Source organism: Oncorhynchus clarkii, chromosome 28 (assembly GCF_045791955.1).
Source record: "Oncorhynchus clarkii lewisi isolate Uvic-CL-2024 chromosome 28, UVic_Ocla_1.0, whole genome shotgun sequence".
Taxonomy (NCBI): domain Eukaryota; kingdom Metazoa; phylum Chordata; class Actinopteri; order Salmoniformes; family Salmonidae; genus Oncorhynchus; species Oncorhynchus clarkii.
Window position 1 is genome coordinate 34737091 of NC_092174.1, and position 19524 is coordinate 34756614.

At 44.1% G+C, this 19524-nt stretch overlaps 2 protein-coding genes across 2 annotated transcripts in view; both read right to left on the reverse strand.

Moving 5' to 3' along the window:
• Positions 1 to 14773, reverse strand: part of LOC139386769 (mitogen-activated protein kinase kinase kinase 20-like) — a gene marked incomplete at its 3' end in the record, with an annotated part of 31942 nt that extends 17169 nt beyond the window's left edge. The window contains exons 1-7 of the mRNA XM_071132581.1: positions 14572 to 14773; positions 11770 to 11857; positions 10355 to 10456; positions 7866 to 7931; positions 7634 to 7662; positions 7006 to 7143; positions 6465 to 6551 (exon numbers count right to left, since the gene is read on the reverse strand). Coding sequence (XP_070988682.1) covers positions 6465 to 6551; positions 7006 to 7143; positions 7634 to 7662; positions 7866 to 7931; positions 10355 to 10456; positions 11770 to 11857; positions 14572 to 14730 — 669 coding nt within the window. The remainder of the gene's footprint in view (positions 1 to 6464; positions 6552 to 7005; positions 7144 to 7633; positions 7663 to 7865; positions 7932 to 10354; positions 10457 to 11769; positions 11858 to 14571) is intronic.
• Positions 14774 to 16886: 2113 nt separating this feature from the next.
• Positions 16887 to 19524, reverse strand: part of LOC139386835 (rap guanine nucleotide exchange factor 4-like) — a 34981-nt gene continuing 32343 nt past the window's right edge. The window contains exon 30 of the mRNA XM_071132682.1: positions 16887 to 17222. Within this exon, the coding sequence (XP_070988783.1) occupies positions 17095 to 17222 (128 nt within the window). The 3' untranslated portion in view covers positions 16887 to 17094. The remainder of the gene's footprint in view (positions 17223 to 19524) is intronic.

Genomic DNA, 19524 nt, shown 5'->3' on the forward strand with positions numbered 1-19524 from the left:
ACAGATGCACAATCGAGAGCATCCTGTCGAGCTATATCACCGCCTGGTACAGCAACTGCTCAGCCCAGAACTGCAAGGCTCTCCAGAGGGTGGTTCGGTCTGCACTACGCATCACCGGGGGCAAATTACCTGCCCTCCAGAACACCTACACCACCCGATGTCACAGGAAGGCCATAAAGATCATCAAGGACAACAACCACCCGAGCCACTGCCTTTTCACCCCGCTATCATCCAGAAGGAGAGGTCAGTACAGGTGCATCAAAGCAGGAACCGAGAGACTGAAAAACAGCTTCTATCTCAAGGCCATCAGACTGTTAAACAACCACCACTAACATTGAGTGGCTGCTGCCAACATACATAATCTCTTGCCAGTTTAATACCTTCATTAAATCCATTTATTAAATGTATCACTAGTCACGTTGTTACGGATACAGTTATCCTGTGTGTGTATCCTGTGTGTGTGTGTTTCTTTTCTCTCCTTCTCCCCTCACAGGTGAAAATCATCACTCCCCAATCAGTCAACAATCAACCCATCAATCAGAAGACACACCTCCTCCTGTTTCCTACCCTATCACAGTTCCTTCCCCATGGTTTAAAAAAACCCATCATTTGTTTGTTCAGGAGCTCAATCTTTGTAATGCCATGTTGGTAGATAGCTGTTCTTTGTAGATTTCAGGAGAGCTCAATCTTTGTAATGCCATGTTGGTAGATAGCTGTTCTTTGTAATGACATGTTGGTAGATCTCGGCTCTTGATAGATTTCAGTAGCACAATCTCTTTGTAAATGCCATGTATGTAGATCTCGCTCTTTGTGTAATAATTAACCTCTTCTTTTGTTTGAGCACCTCCAAATCACTTTGTCATCTCCTGTGAGCATTGTTTTTGTTTATGGTGTTTGCTGGTGGGAAAAAGGGGAAACCAAGACAAGTCGCCCATGGGCATACACTACCCGTAGGTAAACTTTGTTAAAACACACTAGTTAGAACTGGGCGGACCACCCACTGTATTTTTGGTTAGTTAGTTAGCTGTTGTTGAAATAGGCTAGCCTAGCTTAGGGGTGTTTTTGCATATTTGTTTCTTTCCTTGGGTCCAGCTCAGCCCCTTTTCCTGCTCCCCCCATTACCGTGTGTTTATAAATAAACCCTGAGTTTGACGGTATTATTTCGGTTGTCGTGGTTATTTCGTTCACACGTACTTTGTCACAATTATAATTTACATGAGTTATGTTACGGGTCTCACTACCATCCCCCCTAGACTGTCGGGCCAAAAGGGATTCGTAACATAAGTGGGGGCTCATCCGGGATTTGTCTTTACTGACACCCATGCCGCTCATGTAGATTGTTGTAGTGGTATAGTTCAGTGTTGAGCGTCATAGCTGAAGTAGCATTAGTGTTTGCTATTTTCGTTGGCTCTTGTGAAGTAGTGTAAGATGGCTACTTTTGATTTGAAGTCCTTTTTGGATAATCCTTCGTGGGAGGTTTTTGATAAATGTCGTAGAGTTGATTTAGTGACCTTGGCTGACCATTATTCGGTATCGATTTCGCAGAGTTTAGTTAAGGCGGAGGTTAAACAGCTAGTGTTAAATGTATTGTTGGAAGAGCAGGTGCTTGTGTTACCGCTGCCTGAGTCTACTAACCCTGTAGGGGATGTAACTGCTCCTATAAGCCCATTGGTATCTGATAATGAGGGTGAGGCTAAAACACCAGCCACATTGTCCCATTTTGAACCACTCTCCCCACTGTCAAACGGTGATGCCAGAAGGGATGTCCGTTTAGCACAGTTCCAACTAGAGGTGGAAGAGAGAGCCCAAATTAGGCGAGAGACTCTCCAGTTGGAGATGTGTAAAATTGAGGCAGAAAGAGAACAGCGGCAGATGACGTTTAAAATGCGCCAGATGGAACTGGAGGCAGAGACAGCGAGGCTAGCCTTCGTTCCTACTGTGCCTGTTTGTGAGCCGTCCCCACCTGCTGTGTCCTCAAACACGTTTGACATTAGTAGGCAGATAGCCTTAGTACCTTTGTTCAGAGAGTCGGAGGTTGACTCCTATTTTTGTGTATTTGAGCGTATAGCCGTAGCATTGAAGTGGCCTGAAGAGGTATGGTGCCTATTACTTCAGTGTAAATTAACTGGTAAAGCCCAAGAGGTTTTGTCAGCGCTACCTCTGGAGGACAGTTTGAATTATGAAGTGGTCAAAGCTACTGTTCTTCGTGCCTATGAGCTTGTGCCTGAGGCATACCGACAGAGATTTAGGTCTCATAGAAAGTCTTCTAGTAAGACTTATGTGGAATTTGCTAGAGACAAGGGAAATCTGTTTGATAAATGGCATGCTGCTAGTAAGGTAACTGATTTCAACTCTCTCCGGGAGTTAATCTTGTTGGAAGAGTTTAAAAATTGCTTACCCGAACGCATTGTAGTTTACCTAAACGAACAGAAAGTATCCTCCCTGGCAGAAGCGTCTGTGTTGGCAGACGAGTTTGTGTTGACGCACAAGAGTGTGTTTTCGGCTCAAACTGAGAGTAGAACCACTGAGTTTCCTACCTTTAGCCCTAGTCGGCCCGCAGTAGTATATCAAGCACGCCAGAAGAATGAGCGTTCCTGTTTCTATTGTCATAAAGTGGGACATATGATTAATGATTGCTTCCTGCTTAAACGCAAACAAGGGATGCCTCTTCGTGCCAAGCCGCCAACAGGTGTTGGTCTAATTCGTACGGTTGTGAGGTCTGCAACAAAACAGGTGCCTCAGGGTAACTGTAGTTTGAAAGACCCAGTCCCCGACCGCAGTTATGAACCATTCATTTTCGAGGGGTTTGTGTCCCTAGAGAATGACGAAGCGTCTCAGCGTCCGGTTAAAATCCTTAGAGATACTGGTGCGGCGCAGTCGTTTATATTGTCTGATGTGTTGCCCTTATCTGACGATACATACTGTGGTTCCAGTGTGTTAGTGCAGGGTATTGAAATGTGTTTTGTCCCAGTGCCATTGCACTTTGTGAAAGTACACTCTGAGTTAATCAGTGGAATATTCAGAGTGGGGGTACGTCCTAAGTTGCCAGTGAAAGGTGTGACCTTTATAATGGGTAACGATATTGCCGGAGGAAAGGTAGTACCCGTATTGGAAGTATTGGATAAAAGTGACCACTCTCTCTCGAATGAGTTGGCACAGAGTTATCCACATGTGTTCCCCGCTTGTGCTGTCACTCGTGCTCAGGCACTACAAGAGGGTGACGTGATAGATTTGTCGAACACTGTTCTGTTCAAAGAGGATGATCAAGAGGATGGATTGTGTGATACCTCTGAGAAGCTGATCACCTCTGACAAACAGCCCAGGAAAGAATCAAAGTACGTTGAAGTTATTGCTGATGCAATACAATTACCAGTCACTCGTGAGCAGCTGATTGCTAACCAAAAGGTTGACAACAAGCTTGCTAAATGTTTTTCTAGTGTTGTCTCGTTAGAAGAGGTGAAGAAGAAGAATGTGGCTTACTTCATTGATGGTAATCTCCTCATGCGTAAATGGAAATCCCATGTTGACGCGGGTGGAGATTGGAATGCTGTTTACCAAATAGTGATTCCTACAGCCTTTCGACAAAATGTGTTATCCCTTGCTCATGATCACCAGTGGTCTGGTCATTTAGGAATTACAAAGACGTATGATCGGATCCTTCGACATTTCTTTTGGCCAGGTTTAAAACAAGATGTGGCTCAGTTCTGTCGGACATGCCACACCTGTCAGATAACAGGAAAACCAAATCAGGTTATTCCTCCTGCTCCTCTTTGTCCTATACCTGTCATAGGTGAACCATTTGAGCATGTGGTGGTTGATTGTGTCGGACCGTTACCGAAGACAAAATCGGGTAACCAGTTTTTGTTAACGATAATGTGTATGGCTACAAGATACCCCGAGGCTATTCCTCTGAGAAGGATTACAGCCCCAGTAGTGAGTAAGCAATTATGAGTTTTTGTCTCGTGTCTAATGATTGTTGTATGTTTTGCAAGGTTGTTGCTTTGTTGTTGTGAGTATTCCTTTTATACTGTAATCGCAATCCCCCCTAGGGTTGCTCTTTTAAGGGTGGGAGTGTTACGGATACAGTTATCCTGTGTGTGTATCCTGTGTGTGTGTGTTTCTTTTCTCTCCTTCTCCCCTCACAGGTGAAAATCATCACTCCCCAATCAGTCAACAATCAACCCATCAATCAGAAGACACACCTCCTCCTGTTTCCTACCCTATCACAGTTCCTTCCCCATGGTTTAAAAAAACCCATCATTTGTTTGTTCAGGAGCTCAATCTTTGTAATGCCATGTTGGTAGATAGCTGTTCTTTGTAGATTTCAGGAGAGCTCAATCTTTGTAATGCCATGTTGGTAGATAGCTGTTCTTTGTAGATTTCAGGAGAGCTCAATCTTTGTAATGACATGTTGGTAGATCTCGGCTCTTGATAGATTTCAGTAGCACAATCTCTTTGTAAATGCCATGTATGTAGATCTCGCTCTTTGTGTAATAATTAACCTCTTCTTTTGTTTGAGCACCTCCAAATCACTTTGTCATCTCCTGTGAGCATTGTTTTTGTTTATGGTGTTTGCTGGTGGGAAAAAGGGGAAACCAAGACAAGTCGCCCATGGGCATACACTACCCGTAGGTAAACTTTGTTAAAACACACTAGTTAGAACTGGGCGGACCACCCACTGTATTTTTGGTTAGTTAGTTAGCTGTTGTTGAAATAGGCTAGCCTAGCTTAGGGGTGTTTTTGCATATTTGTTTCTTTCCTTGGGTCCAGCTCAGCCCCTTTTCCTTCTCCCCCCATTACCGTGTGTTTATAAATAAACCCTGAGTTTGACGGTATTATTTCGGTTGTCGTGGTTATTTCGTTCACACGTACTTTGTCACAATTATAATTTACATGAGTTATGTTACGGGTCTCACTACCATCCCCCCTAGACTGTCGGGCCAAAAGGGATTCGTAACATAACAAATAACAGCACTTTAATAATGTCTACATATCCTACATTACTCTTCTCATATGTATTTACTGTATTCTATACCATCTACTGCATCTTGCCCATGCCGCACGGCCATCGCTCCTCCATATATTTATATGTACATATTCTTATTCATCCCTTTACACTTGTGTGTTTAGGTAGTTGTTGTGAATTTGTTAGATTACTTGTTAGATATTACTGCACTGTCGGAACTAGAAGCACAAGCATTTTGCTACACTCGCATTAACATCTGCTAACCATGTGTATGTGACAAATAAAATGTGATTTGATTTGAAACAAGTGTATGTTCCAGTAGTAGTGTGCTGCACTCTATAGAGATCTGAGAACACAATTCCTGAGTATCCCAGTATGCTCTTGGATGGGGTCCAATACACACACAGCAGAAGCCCCCTACACACACACACACAGTATAAACCCCCCTACACACACACACACACACACAGTATAAACCCCCCTACACACAGTATAAACCCCCCTACACACAGTATAAAGCCCCCTACAGCACAGTATACATGCCTTACAAGAGCAGAGAGCTGAGGTCAGCTCTAGAAATACTCCTTACCCTCCTCACAGCAGAAAGCATGAGAGCATCACATTGTTACTCCTGCTCTGTGTGTGTAACTTGTTTAGTGTGTGCATGTGTTTTATGCAGTGGTTAAATTACATAAGTAAAACATAAATGATGTCTGAGTGTTGGAGTGTGCCCCTGGCTATCTATAAATGATGTCTGAGTGTTGGAGTGTACCCCTGGCTATCTGTAAATGATGTCTGAGTGTTGGGGTGTGCCCCTGGCTATCTGTAAATGATGTCTGAGTGTTGGAGTGTACCCCTGGCTATCTGTAAATGATGTCTGAGTGTTGGAGTGTACCCCTGGCTATCTGTAAATGATGTCTGAGTGTTGGAGTGTACCCCTGGCTATCTGTAAATGATGTCTGAGTGTTGGAGTGTACCCCTGGCTATCTGTAAATGATGTCTGAGTGTTGGAGTGTACCCCTGGCTATCTGTAAATGATGTCTGAGTGTTGGAGTGTACCCCTGGCTATCTGTAAATGATGTCTGAGTGTTGGAGTGTACCCCTGGCTATCTGTAAATGATGTCTGAGTGTTGGAGTGTACCCCTGGCTATCTGTAAATGATGTCTGAGTGTTGGAGTGTACCCCTGGCTATCCGTAAATGAAAAAAAAAATGGCGCCGTCTGGTTTGTTTAATATAGGGAATTTGAAATTATTTATACTTTTTCTTTCAATACTCATTCATATTTAAGCAATTACATTTACTGAGTGACTTTCACTTTTACTTGAGTCATTTTCTATTAAGGTATCTTTACTTCTACTCAAGTATGACAATTGGGTACTTTTTCCACCACTGGTTTTATGTTTGATTCTATGTATGACTGTCTTGTATTTGCAAGTGAATCTGAGCCCCTTGAAGCTCTTAACTAATCGTAAATCAGAACAATGTGTCTTGGTGTACCTCTTGTTTCTCCACCACCAGCCAAGCCACCTGCAGCCCCTCAAAGCCTTTGAAGGGAACCTCCCGTGTCAGCATTTCCCATAGCACCTGGTAACACACACACACACGACCGCGTACACACACACACACACACAAGAGTGCACACACACACACACACACACACGAGCGCACACACACACAAGAGCGCACACACACACACACGAGCGCACACACACACACACGAGCGCACACACACACACACGAGCGCACACACACGAGCGCACACACAGACACGAGCGCACACACACACACACATCAGCGCACACACACACACACACACACACGAACGCACACACACATGAGCGCACACACACATGAGCGCACACACACATGAGCGCACACACACACACACACACACACGAGTGCACATACACACACACACGAGCGCACACAGACACAAGATGATATGCCAGATGTTTTTGCAGTGAAGATTTTGCTGAAAGACCACTTGAGGTAGAACATACAGTATCAGACTCCTCCCCTCCCACACAGACACACTCACCACTCCGTAGGAGAATGTATCACAGGTCTCTGATACAGGTAGGCTCTGTATGACTTCTGGGGCCATCCAGGGGAAGGTGCCCACCACTGTCATGTGGGTGGTGTGGGACTGGAACTTAGACGCTCCAAAATCACAGATCTGACAACAGACCAGAGAGAGAGCATTGGGACACTTAACTACAACATTATTTTTTATTTTACTTTTATTTAACCAGGTAGGCTAGTTGAAAACAAGTACTCATTTACAACTGCGACCTGACCAAGATAAAGCAAAGCAGTTCGACAAATGGACATGAGTTACACATGGAATAAACAAACATACAGTCAATAACACAATAGAGAAAGTCTATATACAGCGTGTGCAAATGATGTAGGATAAGGGGTGTGAGGCAATAAATAGGCCATAGTGGCAAAATTATTCCAGTATGGCAAATTAAACACTGGGGTGATAGATGCGCAGAAGATGTGTGTGCAAGTAGTGGTACTGGGGTGCAAAATAAATCAAATAAATAACAATATGGTGATGAAGTAGTTGGATGGGATATTTACAGATTGGCTCTGTACAGGTAAAGTAATAAAGGATGTATAAGTGAAAACACAATAATTGTCAGACACCCTACTGTATGTACCTTGAGCACCTTGTCTGCTGTCAGTACCACTGTAGTAGGAACAGAGATAAAGGTCAGTCCACAAGAGGATCCACTTCTCATCATTATGCCATTCCTCACTATCAAACTATAATCCATTCATCCTGATTGGTTTACAATGGAAAGTTATTATGTAGCAGTAGCAGTGAGAGAAATGTTGGATTTCCTGGTGGGTAGATAAGTTTGGTTGCAGATTGTGTGTGCAGTTGGTTACCGTTTCGCGACTTGAGGTCTCTGTGAATGACTTTGACTGGGGCTTCCGAATGAAGATAGTGCATTCCTATTGGACAGAAACATTAAACATCCTGAGCCACGGACCAATGACAGACCATCAAAATGTAAACAACTCTGCTCGACAATGGCTACCAGTCTCCAAACAAGTCACTGATCCTCACACCAGAGAAGAATGTGCTCCTGTTGCACTCAGCCAGCTAACTTTGATAAATAACCAGAAATAACTGTTGACTTTCTGATTCATTAAGAAAGCTAAACATATACACTGAGTGTACAAAACATTAGGAACACCTTCCAAATATTATGTTGCACCCCCTTTTGCACTCAGAACAGCCTCAATTCGTCAGGGCAGGGACTCTGCAAGGTGTCGAAAGCATTCCACAGGGATGCATTGGCCGGCCAACATTGCTGGCCAATGTTGACTCCAATGATTCCCACAGTTGTGTGAAGTGGGCTGGATGTTCTTTGGGTGGTGGATCATTCTTGATACACAAGGAAACCGGTGAGTGTGAAAAACCCAGCAGCGTTGCAGTTCTTGACTTAAAAAAACATTAATGGATCGGCGTCCCGTCAATGGGACAGTTGTAAATCATTCAGCGCGTTATGTCAAGATAGTTGTTGTTACTCTAAAATCTGCTGTCTGGACATAGAAGTGTCATACATCGGCTGAAAGCTTACGTAACTCCACTATCCAATTTACAGTAGCTATTACTGCGGGAAAAAATCCCATGCTATTGTTTGGATGATAAATCAGAGCAAGATTTTAGAATGTAAGTACACATTTCACCTTCAGAGGTGAATTTATCAAACCCATTGCGGTTGCGGTTAGGAGCTCTCCTCAAACGGTCCCAGAGATAACATGAAGTGTCATTTTGTTAGATAAAATCCTTTTTAATTTCCTAAAAAGGTCCATATAGCACGCACGATCGATTTTGTGTTTCCACTGTTCAATTTGCAAAGAAAGGAATCTGTGAAATCTCACCTTAAACGTTGTTTCAACGAGTCAAATCACATTCATATCTATTCCTCAGAGATTCTAGACGGTAACAAGACTTCACTATTTCATTAGGGGTGTAGTATGTCCTATAGGACACCGTATTTGGTCAGAGAGCGATGCCTTCATGGCACGCCGATGATGCGGGCGGCCATCACTTGAACGACTATCTTTGTCAAATAAGCACCAATTGGGGTCAAACAAAGCTAGCTAGATAGCCAATGAGCTGGGCTTTATGGGAGCATCCGGAAACAATGTATATGTCATAAAATGTCACTTTTCATCTTGTACGACAGCATGCCTTTTCATTTTGGACAAAAATTGTAAGGATATTATGAAGTTATGAAAACTTCTTGTTTTGTTTTGTATTAGTAGCCATTATAATATGGCTACTAATACTTGGAAAGCTAAATCAAAATCCAAGTATACAGATTTGACGATATTCTTGCAGAAAAATGGAATATGAATGCGAATGTCTCCTTTACGATTTACCCAAATGTACCTGGGGACTTTACACTAAAAGTCTTGAGGATCAGTCATACCCCAAGTTATCCATCTGAAACTTTGCACATACACTGCTGCCATCTTGTGGACACTATTGGAATTACAACCAGAGTGATGGCTATAACAGTGACCTTTCTCTTGCATTTCAAAGATGGTGGTAAAAAAACACAGGCTGGTTTTTTCATTGTATTTTCTTCTACCAGATCTACTGTGTTATATTCTCCTACATTCAATTCACATTTCCACAAACTTCAAAGTGTTTCCTTTCAAATTGCTTCAGGGCCTGAGCTACAGGCAGTTAGATTTGGGTATGTCATTTAGGTGAAAATTGACAAAAAGGGGGCTATCCCTATTAAACCAGTGCGCCTGGCACCTACTACCATACCCCGTTCAAAGGCATCGAAATCTTTTGTCTTGCCCATTCACACTCTGAATTGCACTCATACACAATCCATTGTTTCAAGGCTTAAAAATCATTTTTTAACCTGTCTGTCTCCTCCCCTTCATCTACACAGATTGATGTGGATTTAACAAGTGACATAAATAAGGGATCATAGCTTTCACCTGTATTCACCTGGTCAGTCTATGTACTGGAAAGAGCAGTTCCTAATGTGTTGTAAGCTCAGTGTATAGGCTATGTGTTTTTGGTTGTTGAGTCAATTAGACCATGCACGTTTCAAGCTTATCTTTCTAATAAATGAAAAGTTATTTCAGAAAATACAGGCAAGCTAGCTGGCTAACTCATGGATCCCGCTTCGTAGTTTTCCCCTCAGGAAGACAGAACTCTGGGACAGTGGTTCTCAAACCTCTGCAGACATTTCACAATGTTGTTGTAGCTCTGAACTAGCTATCCTGATTCACCTATTCAAGGGCTTGATGAGTTTAATCCGGTGTGCTCACTCTGGAATAGATCAAATCCATAGAAGCACTGTTCTGGGAGCAGGGAAACGTGTTTAAAAGTATGTCTTCACCTTTGGCTATCTCCACGGCCCAGGTCATGATCTGTTCCATGTCCATCTCCTTACTCTGCTCACTGGACAGGTACTCATACAGAGAACCTCCGCCTGCATACTCTGGAGAGGAATTATTTTATTTTTTTTAAACAAAAATAATGTACACCTCCGTTCAACAGTTTAGGCTCACTTAGAAATGTCCTTGTTTTTGAAAAAAGAAAAGCAAATTTTTTGTCCATTTAAAATAACATCAAATTGATCAGAAATACAGCGTAGATCTTGTTAATGTTGGAAATGACTATTGTAGCTGTAAATGGCTGAATTTTAATGGAACATCTACATAGGCGTACAGAGGCCCATTATCAGCAACCATCACTCCTGTGTTCCAATGGCAGGTTGTGTTAGGTAATCCGAGTTTATCATTTTAAAAGGAGGCCAGCATCCCAGAGTCGCCTCTTCACTGTTGAAGTTGAGACTGGTGTTTTGCGGGTACTATTTCATGAAGCTGCCAGTTGAGGACTTGTGAGGCATCTGTTTCTCAAACTAGACAGTCTGTACTTGTCATTTTGCTCAGTTGTGCACCAGGCCCTCCCACTCCTCTTTCTATTCTAATTTCTCGCATGGAATAGCCTTCATTTCTCAGAACAAGCATAGACTGATGAGTTTCAGAAGAAAGTTCTTTGTTTCTGTCCATTTTGAGCCTGTAATCGAATCCACAAATGCTGATGCTCCAGATACTCAACTAGTCTAAAGAAGGCCAGTTTTATTGCTTCTTTAATCAGAACAACAGTTTTCAGCTGTGCTAACATAATTGCAAAATGGTTTTCTAATGATCAATTAGCCTTTAAAATGTTAAACTTGGATTAGCTAACACAACGTGCCACCTATGTAGATATTCCATTAAAAATCTGCCGTTTCCAGCTAGAACATTAACAATGTCTACACTGTATTTCTGATCAATTTGATGTAATTTTAATGGAAACATTTTGCTTTTCTTTCAAAAACAAGGACATTTCCAAGTGACACCAAACGTTTGAACGGTAGTGTATTTCTGCAACTCAAGACACTTTGTAAGAACCGTACAGTACAGTGTAGAATAAACACACAGACACAATCGAATACATTCACACACACACACACACACACAGAGAACAGGGGTTGAGATCGTCCAACAGTCTTCCTACTATCACTCACAACCTGAACTCATAACGACTTGAGAAACATCAAACATAGCTTAGCACCTCAGGCTCACACACACACACTTAGTAGTGTGTTCTGTAAGTCATTATAATGGGCAGTGCTGTCACAGAGCTTATGTCCTGCCAGGAAATACAACTCACACAGTCTGTGGCCTAAACATTGATCCTCAACCTGTTGTGGTTCCATATCCATTGGCGAGTGTATGAGGAAAACACACACACACACACACTGACCTGTGATGATTCCATAGTTGGGGGACTCCAGTACGGCTCCATAGAACTGAATGATGTTCTTGTGACTGAGAATACTCAGAATCTCAGCCTAGAGGAGGGGGGGGGGGGGGGGGGTTGGTAGGACGGAGACAGCATGAGTGTGTACTGTATGCATCACAGGAGGCTGCGAAGGGGATTATGGCTCATAATAACAGAAGGAATGGAATGGTATCCAACACATGGAGCCATCGTGTTTGATGTGTTCAATAACATTCCATTTATTCTGTTCCAGCCATTATTATGAGCATGTTTTCCCCGATAAGGTGCCACCAGCCCCCTGTGGTGTGCACAGTATATACTTACTATAGGTGTACTGTATATGCAAAGGATATTGATCACTCTGATATAAGTGATCTGAGGGATGTACACAATGTTTTTGCTATGCATGTCTGTACCGTATTCACTTTTTCACACTCTAAGGTTAGGGTCAGAGCACCAAGGGTCAGAGCACCAAGGGTCATAGCACCAAGCAACACAACGTCAACATGGTAAACATGCTATCAATCAACTCACGAACAGGCCATATCTACTATAGAACACAGACATTTTGTATCAACCTCTTACTAGATAGAGTCATTTAAAAATCTACTGTCATACAATCCCACTGTTTTCTAACCAAACATCAAGGCTACAGCTCCACAAAGACTAATTCATGTGTATGCATGTGTCTGTGTGGATGTGTGTGTGGAATGTGTTTGTGTGGAATGTGTTTGTGTGTGTGTGTGTTTGTGTGTGTGTGTGTGTAGTGTGTGTAGTGTGTGTAGTGTGTGTGTGTTTAGAAGCGCCCCAGCCCTTGCCAGTACATGTCTCAACAGTTATTCACCCATCAAGGGAGAAAGTCAGGCAGTGTAATGACAGTGTCACAGCCAGGCCAGGACACCATAACCCATGGGTTTTCTGCTGGGTTGGGAAATTACAATTTCAGACTGGATTGTGGCAGGAAATAGTGTTTTGTTCATTGTGTCGGCCACATAATTTGTTTGGGAATCACTGAACAGCAGTGATCATGCCAGACAAACAGATAGCCCATACAATATCTCACAGAATAGGAGGAAGAGAAGAAGCCTATGTTATTAACAAATTCTGTACTCCAAAATGATAGGAAGAGGAGAGGTACAAGGAACAGGAGAGGGAACAGGACAGGGAACAGGAGAGGGAACAGGGAACAGGAGAGGGAACAGGGAACAGAAGAGGGGACAGGGAACAGAAGAGGGGACAGGGAACAGAAGAGGGAAGAGGAGAGGGGACAGGAGAGGGAACAGGGAACCAGGAACAGGAGAGGGAACAGGATAGGGAAGAGGAGAGGGGAGAGGAGAGGGGACAGGGAACAGGATAGGGAAGAGGATAGGGAACAGGAGAGGGTAGAGGAGAGGGAAGAGGAGAGGGGACAGGGAACAGGAGAGGGGACAGGGAACAGGAGAGGGAACAGGAGAGGGGACAGGGAACAGGAGAGGGAACAGGAGAGGGGACAGGGAACAGGAGAGGGAACAGGGAAGTGGAGAGGGGACAGGAGAGAGAACAGAAGAGGGAACAGGGAACAGGAGAGGGAACAGGAGTGGGAACAGGGAACAGGAGAGGGAACAGGATAGGGAAGAGGAGAGGGAAGAGGAGAGGGGACAGGGAACAGGAGAGGGTAGAGGAGAGGGAAGAGGAGAGGGGACAGGGAACAGGATAGGGAAGAGGAGAGGGAAGAGGAGAGGGGACAGGGAACAGGAGAGGGTAGAGGAGAGGGAAGAGGAGAGGGGACAGGGAACAGGAGAGGGGACAGGGAACAGGAGAGGGGACAGGGAACAGGAAAGTGGAGAGGGGACAGGAGAGAGAACAGAAGAGGGAACAGGAGAGGGAACAGGAGAGAGAACAGAAGAGGGAACAGGATAGGGAAGAGGAGAGGGAAGAGGAGAGGGGACAGGGAACAGGAGAGGGTAGAGGAGAGGGAAGAGGAGAGGGGACAGGGAACAGGAGAGGGGACAAGGAACAGGAGAGGGGACAGGAGAGGGAACAGGAGAGGGAACAGTAGAGGGAACAGGGGAGGGAACAGGGGAGGGAACAGGGGAGGGAACAGGGAACAGGCGAGGGAACAGGGAACAGGAGAGGGAAGAGGAGAGGGAACAGGGAACAGGAGAGGGAAGAGGGAAGAGGAGAGGGTAGAGGGAACAGGAGAGGGAAGGGGAGAGGGAAGAGGGAACAGGAGAGGGAAGAGGAGAGGGAAGAGGGAACAGGAGAGGGAAGAGGAGAGGGAACAGGAGAGGGAAGAGGAGAAGGAACAGGGAACAGGCGAGGGAACAGGGAACAGGCGAGGGAACAGGGAACAGGAGAGGGAAGAGGAGAGGGAAGAGGAGAGGGAACAGGGAATAGGAGAGGGAACAGGCGAGGGAACAGGGAACAGGCGAGGGAACAGGGAACAGGCGAGGGAACAGGGAACAGGAGAGGGAAGAGGAGAGGGAAGAGGGAAGAGGAGAGGGAAGAGGGAAGAGGAGAGGGAAGATGAGACAGAAGAGGAGAGGGAAGAGGAGAGGGAAGAGGAGAGGGAAGAGGAGAGGGAAGAGGAGAGGGAACAGGGAATAGGAGAGGGAAAAGGAGAGGGAACAGGGAATAGGAGAGGGAAAAGGAGAGGGGACAGGAGAGGGAACAGGAGAGGGAACAGGCAACAGGAGAGTGCACAGGAGAGGGCACAGGAAAGGGAACAGGGAACAGGAGAGGGCACAGGGAACAGGAGAGGGGACAGGGAACAGGGAACAGGAGAGGGAAGTGTGTCTCTCCTACCTCAGTCTCAATCTTGAGTAGTTTCTTCACAGCGACCTCTTTATCCCGAGATATCCAGTGTGCTCGGTACACAGTCCCAAAGCTGCCCCCTCCACAGTTCTCATAGAACCGCAGGTCCTCATGTTTTATCTGGACAAACGAGGCACCCAGAGACGACATGGCTGACACGCACTCGAAGACAGCCGCTCTGAGTAAACAGAGCAATCTGAGAGGGGAGGGAACAGAGAGAGAGAGGAAACAGAGAGAGAGAGAGGGAAAGGGTCTGAGAGAGGGAGAGAAAGTTTAATCACACACACCCAATAGCAGAATGGACTCAGAGAACGAGAGAGCAGAGAGCAGAGAACGAGAGAGAGCAGATAGAGAGAGAAAGAGAGCAGACAGAGAGAGAGAAAGAGCAGAGAGAGAAAGAGAGCAGACAGAGAGAGAAAGAGAGCAGACAGAGAGAGAAAGAGAGCAGTCAGAGCGAGAAAGAGAGCAGACAGAGAGAGAAAGAGCAGAGAGAGAAAGAGAGCAGACAGAGAAAGAGAAAGAGAGTAGACAGAGAGAGAAAAAGAGAACAGACAAACAGAGAGAACAGACACAGAGAGACAGAGAGAGAGAGCAGACAGAGAGAGAAAGAGAACAGACAGACAGAGAAAGAGAACAGACAGAGAGAGAGAACAGAGAGAGAGAGAACAGACACAGAGACAGAGAGAGAACAGACAAAAAGACAGAGAGAACAGACAGAGAACAGACAGAGAAAAGACACAGAGAGCACAGACAGAGAGAGTGAGCAGACAGAGGGAGAGAGAGAGAGCAGACACAAAGAGAGAGAGCGCAGACAGAGCGCACAGACAGAGAGAGCACAGACAGAGAGAGAGAGAGAGAGAGAGCAGAGAGCAGACAAAGAGCAGAAACACAGAGAGAGAGAGAGCGAGAGAGAGAGCGATGGAGTGTGTAAGTGTGTGTGTTTGTTAATCACATTCTGCTCCCTACCTGTTATCCCCTTTCCCAGTCAGTATATGTGGTGTTTGTTCTGTATGTGACCCGTCCCTTCAAATATGGCTGCTGACATCCAGAGCATTCATTCCTGGGTTTGTTGCTTCTATAGAAAACACTTCACCCCCCCAACACACACCCACACAGGTCAGAGACAGGGCTAGACAATGAGTCTACTCTAGTTTCACACTCAACCCCGTCCCCCATTCACTCATCAACTAAAACCTCACCACACACACCAAGAACAAGGGGGCAGTGACATCAACAGTCTGGAATGACCATGGTGACATGACAAACCCATTGATAGATTAAACAACATCGTATCTGTCCCATCATGGTGTCTGTGAGAGCACAAGCAGAGCCATTGAGACCGTCTCCATTTTGAAGTAGTACAATTTCTTCTACTACTTTTATGAGTTGGCAAACAAACAGAAATGAGGCATACTGCCACCTAGAGTGTGTTGTTTGAACAGGTAAAAAGCCAAGGTTTGAGATTTCCTGCCACCTAGAGTGTGTTGTTTGAACAGGAAAAAAGCCAAGGTTGGAGATTTCCTGCCACCTAGAGTGTGTTGTTTGAACAGGAAATAAGCCAAGGTTGGAGATTTACTGCCACCTAGAGTTATGGAATGTTTCCTCACTAGTTTAATTCATTGGCTGATCCCTCCTGATGACCTGGATGGAATTATGTGATCCTTCCTTAACCCATAGGAGGTTCCACCCAGTTGACTGGTGAAAGTCCTCAATTGTGCTGCCCATACTAACATAGGCTTTTGAGCACTATCCATCTATATGGACCAATCCATGAATGACTGTGATGACATAATCAACAGGGGACAGACCAGGTGACATCACTATCAGGGACAAAAACAGTGACCAAATCAGCAATAAGCACCAGAATCCGATGTTTTGATTATTATATTAGATCTTTTTTATTTACTGTTCAGACAGACTATACGCTCTCAACCCACTGACATCATGATGAGGTAAAACAAGTTAAATATACAGTACCCACATTTACAAAAAGTACATGAAGAAAACTGAGAAAGATGACTGATTTTCAAGAACTTGAGGACAGTTTTCAGAACACTGGCGTAACAAAGCTAGAGGTTTTGTTTCTCTATAATCATTTATGTAAAGATCTTGGTATTTGTAACATTATACTTTGTTTTACATCTGCTCAAAGTAAGGGACATGATCATCGAAATAAGACTTAACATCTCTTGTAACTTTGTTCAATCTACATTTAGAGTAACCTTACATGTAACAGAGAAATCAAGAGTCTCTTATCTCTAAATCATCTCTCTTCTATGTGATTTCACAGAGGGCTGCTGGTTCTGTGTGATGTCATAGAGGGCTAAGAGTTCAGTAAGATGTCTTAGTGGGCAAAAAATTCCATGTGATGTCATAGACATTGACTGTTCCATATTATGTCACAGAGGCCCAATGAAGCCATTTGATGTCATGGCAATGAATGTTGCTTGATCTTACAGAGGCTGAGGGTTCTGTATGATGTCATAGAGAGTAACAACTGCATGGTGGGCAACCTCAGGTCCTGCGGGGCTCTAGCCTATAGGAGAGTGTTGTCAGGGTCCGTTGTTTGTCAATCACACACAGCTTCCTGACATAACCCCTCACCTCAGCATGGTTCTTATTGGGCTGACACACCTCAGGGTCTGAGAGAGAGAGAGAGAGAGAGAGAGAGAGAGAGAGAGAGAGAGAGAGAGAGAGAGAGAGAGAGAGAGAGAGAGAGAGAGAGAGAGAGAGAGAGAGAGAGAGAGAGAGAGAGAGAGAGAGAGAGAGAGAGAGAGAGAGAGAGAGAGAGAGAGAGAGAGAGAGAGAGAGAGAGAGAGAGAGAGAGAGAGAGAGAGAGAGAGAGAGAGAGAGAGAGAGAGAGAGAGAGAGAGAGAGAGAGAGAGAGAGAGAGAGAGAGAGAGAGAGAGAGAGAGAGAGAGAGAGAGAGAGAGAGAGAGAGAGAGAGAGAGAGAGAGAGATACACACACAGACCCAGTTATTATTATTTTGGCTCTGTATGCCACTACAATGGATTTGAAGGGAAACAGACTTTCAGCTTTAATTTGAGGGTATTTACAACCAAATGGGGTGAACATTGTAGGAATTACAGCACTTTTTATATGTGGTCCCCGCTTTTTAAGTAATTGGACAACTGGCTGCTCAGCTGTTCCATGGCCAGGTGTGTGTTATTCCCTCATTAGTTCATTTACAAGTAAGCAGATAAAAGGTCAAGAGTTGAAGTGTGGCATTTGCATTGGGAATCTGTTGCTGTTAACCCTCAATATGAAGTCCAAAGAGCTGTCACTACCAGTGAAGCAAGCCATTATCAGGCTGACAAATCAAAAAAAATCAGAGAGATAGCAAAAACATTAGGGGTGGCCAAATCAACTATTTGGGACATTCTTAAAGAGAAAAAACTCACTGGTGAGCTCAGGGACACCAAAAGGCCTGGAAGACCACGGAAAACAACTGCGGTGAAAAGACAGAAGAATTCTTTCCCTGGTGAAGAAAACCCCCTTCACAACAGTTGGCCAGATGAAGAACACCCTCTAGGAGGTAGGCGTATCTGTGTCAAAGTCAATAATCAAGAGAAAATAGTAAATACAGAGGGTTTATCACAAGGTGTAAATCATTGGTAAGCCTGAAAAACAGGAAGACCAGATTAGAGTTTTCCAGACATCTAAAAATGTCTATACTGTTCTGGAACAACATCCCGTGGACAGATCAGTGGTGGAAAAGGTACCCAGCTGTCATACTAGAGTAAAAGTAAAGACACCTTAATAGAAAATGACTCAAGTCAACGTCAGAGTAAAATTCTACTTGAGTATAAGTCTAAAAGGTTCTTGGTTTAAAATATACTTAAGTATCAAAAGTAAAAATAATAAAACATTATTATTAAGCAAACCAGAGGGCACCATTTTGTTTCTTATTTATGGATAGCCCAGTACATTTTCAAACAAAGCATGTGTTTAGTGAGACCACCAGATCAGAGGCAGTAGGGATGACCAGGGATGTTCTCTTGATTAGTGTGTGCATTTGACTATTTTCCTGTCCTGCTAAACATTCAAAATATAAGGAGTACTTTTTGCTGCCATGGAAAATGTATGGAGTAAAAAGTACAATATTTTCTTAAGGAATGTAGTGAAATATAAATAGTAAAGTACAGTTACCCCAAAAAAACTACTTAAGTATTACTTTAAGGTATTTTTACTTAAGTACTGGGACAGATGAGACAAAGATCAACTTGTACCAGAATGATGAGAAGAGTATGGAAAAGGGAAGGAACTGCTCATGATTCCAAGCATACCACCTCTTCTGTGAAGCATGGTGGAAGTGGTGTTATGGTGTGGGCTTGTATGGCTGCCAATGGAACTGGTTCCCTTGTATTTATTGATGATGTGACTGCTGACAAGCAGCAGGATGAATTCTGAAGTGTTTAGGGTTATATTATCTGCTCAGATTCAGCCAAATGCTACAAAACTCCTTGGACGCGCTTCATAGTGCAGAGGGACAATGACCAGAAGCGTACAGCAAAAGCAACCCAATACTTTTTAAGGAAAAGTAGTGGAATATTCTGCAATGGACAAGTCAATCACCTGACCTGAATCTAATTGAGCATGCATTTCACTTACTGAAGACAAAACGCCCCAAGAACAAACAGGACCTGAAGACAGCTGCAGTAAAGGCCTGGCAGAGCATCACCGGGGAAGAAACCCAGCATCTGGTGATGTCTATGGGTTCCAGACTACAGGCAGTCATTGACTGCAAAGGATTTGCACTATCAAAATAAAGTCGGACACTCCACGTATAAACTCCCAGCAATTTAATGGGTATTTATCAACATTTGGGCATCACTGTGTCTTTCTCAGGGTAATGTCATGAATACTTGAACTAGGTTATGTAGACACACAGTGCAATTAGTGTAATCAATGACAATGCCCTGAGGAAGGCACAGGGATGCCG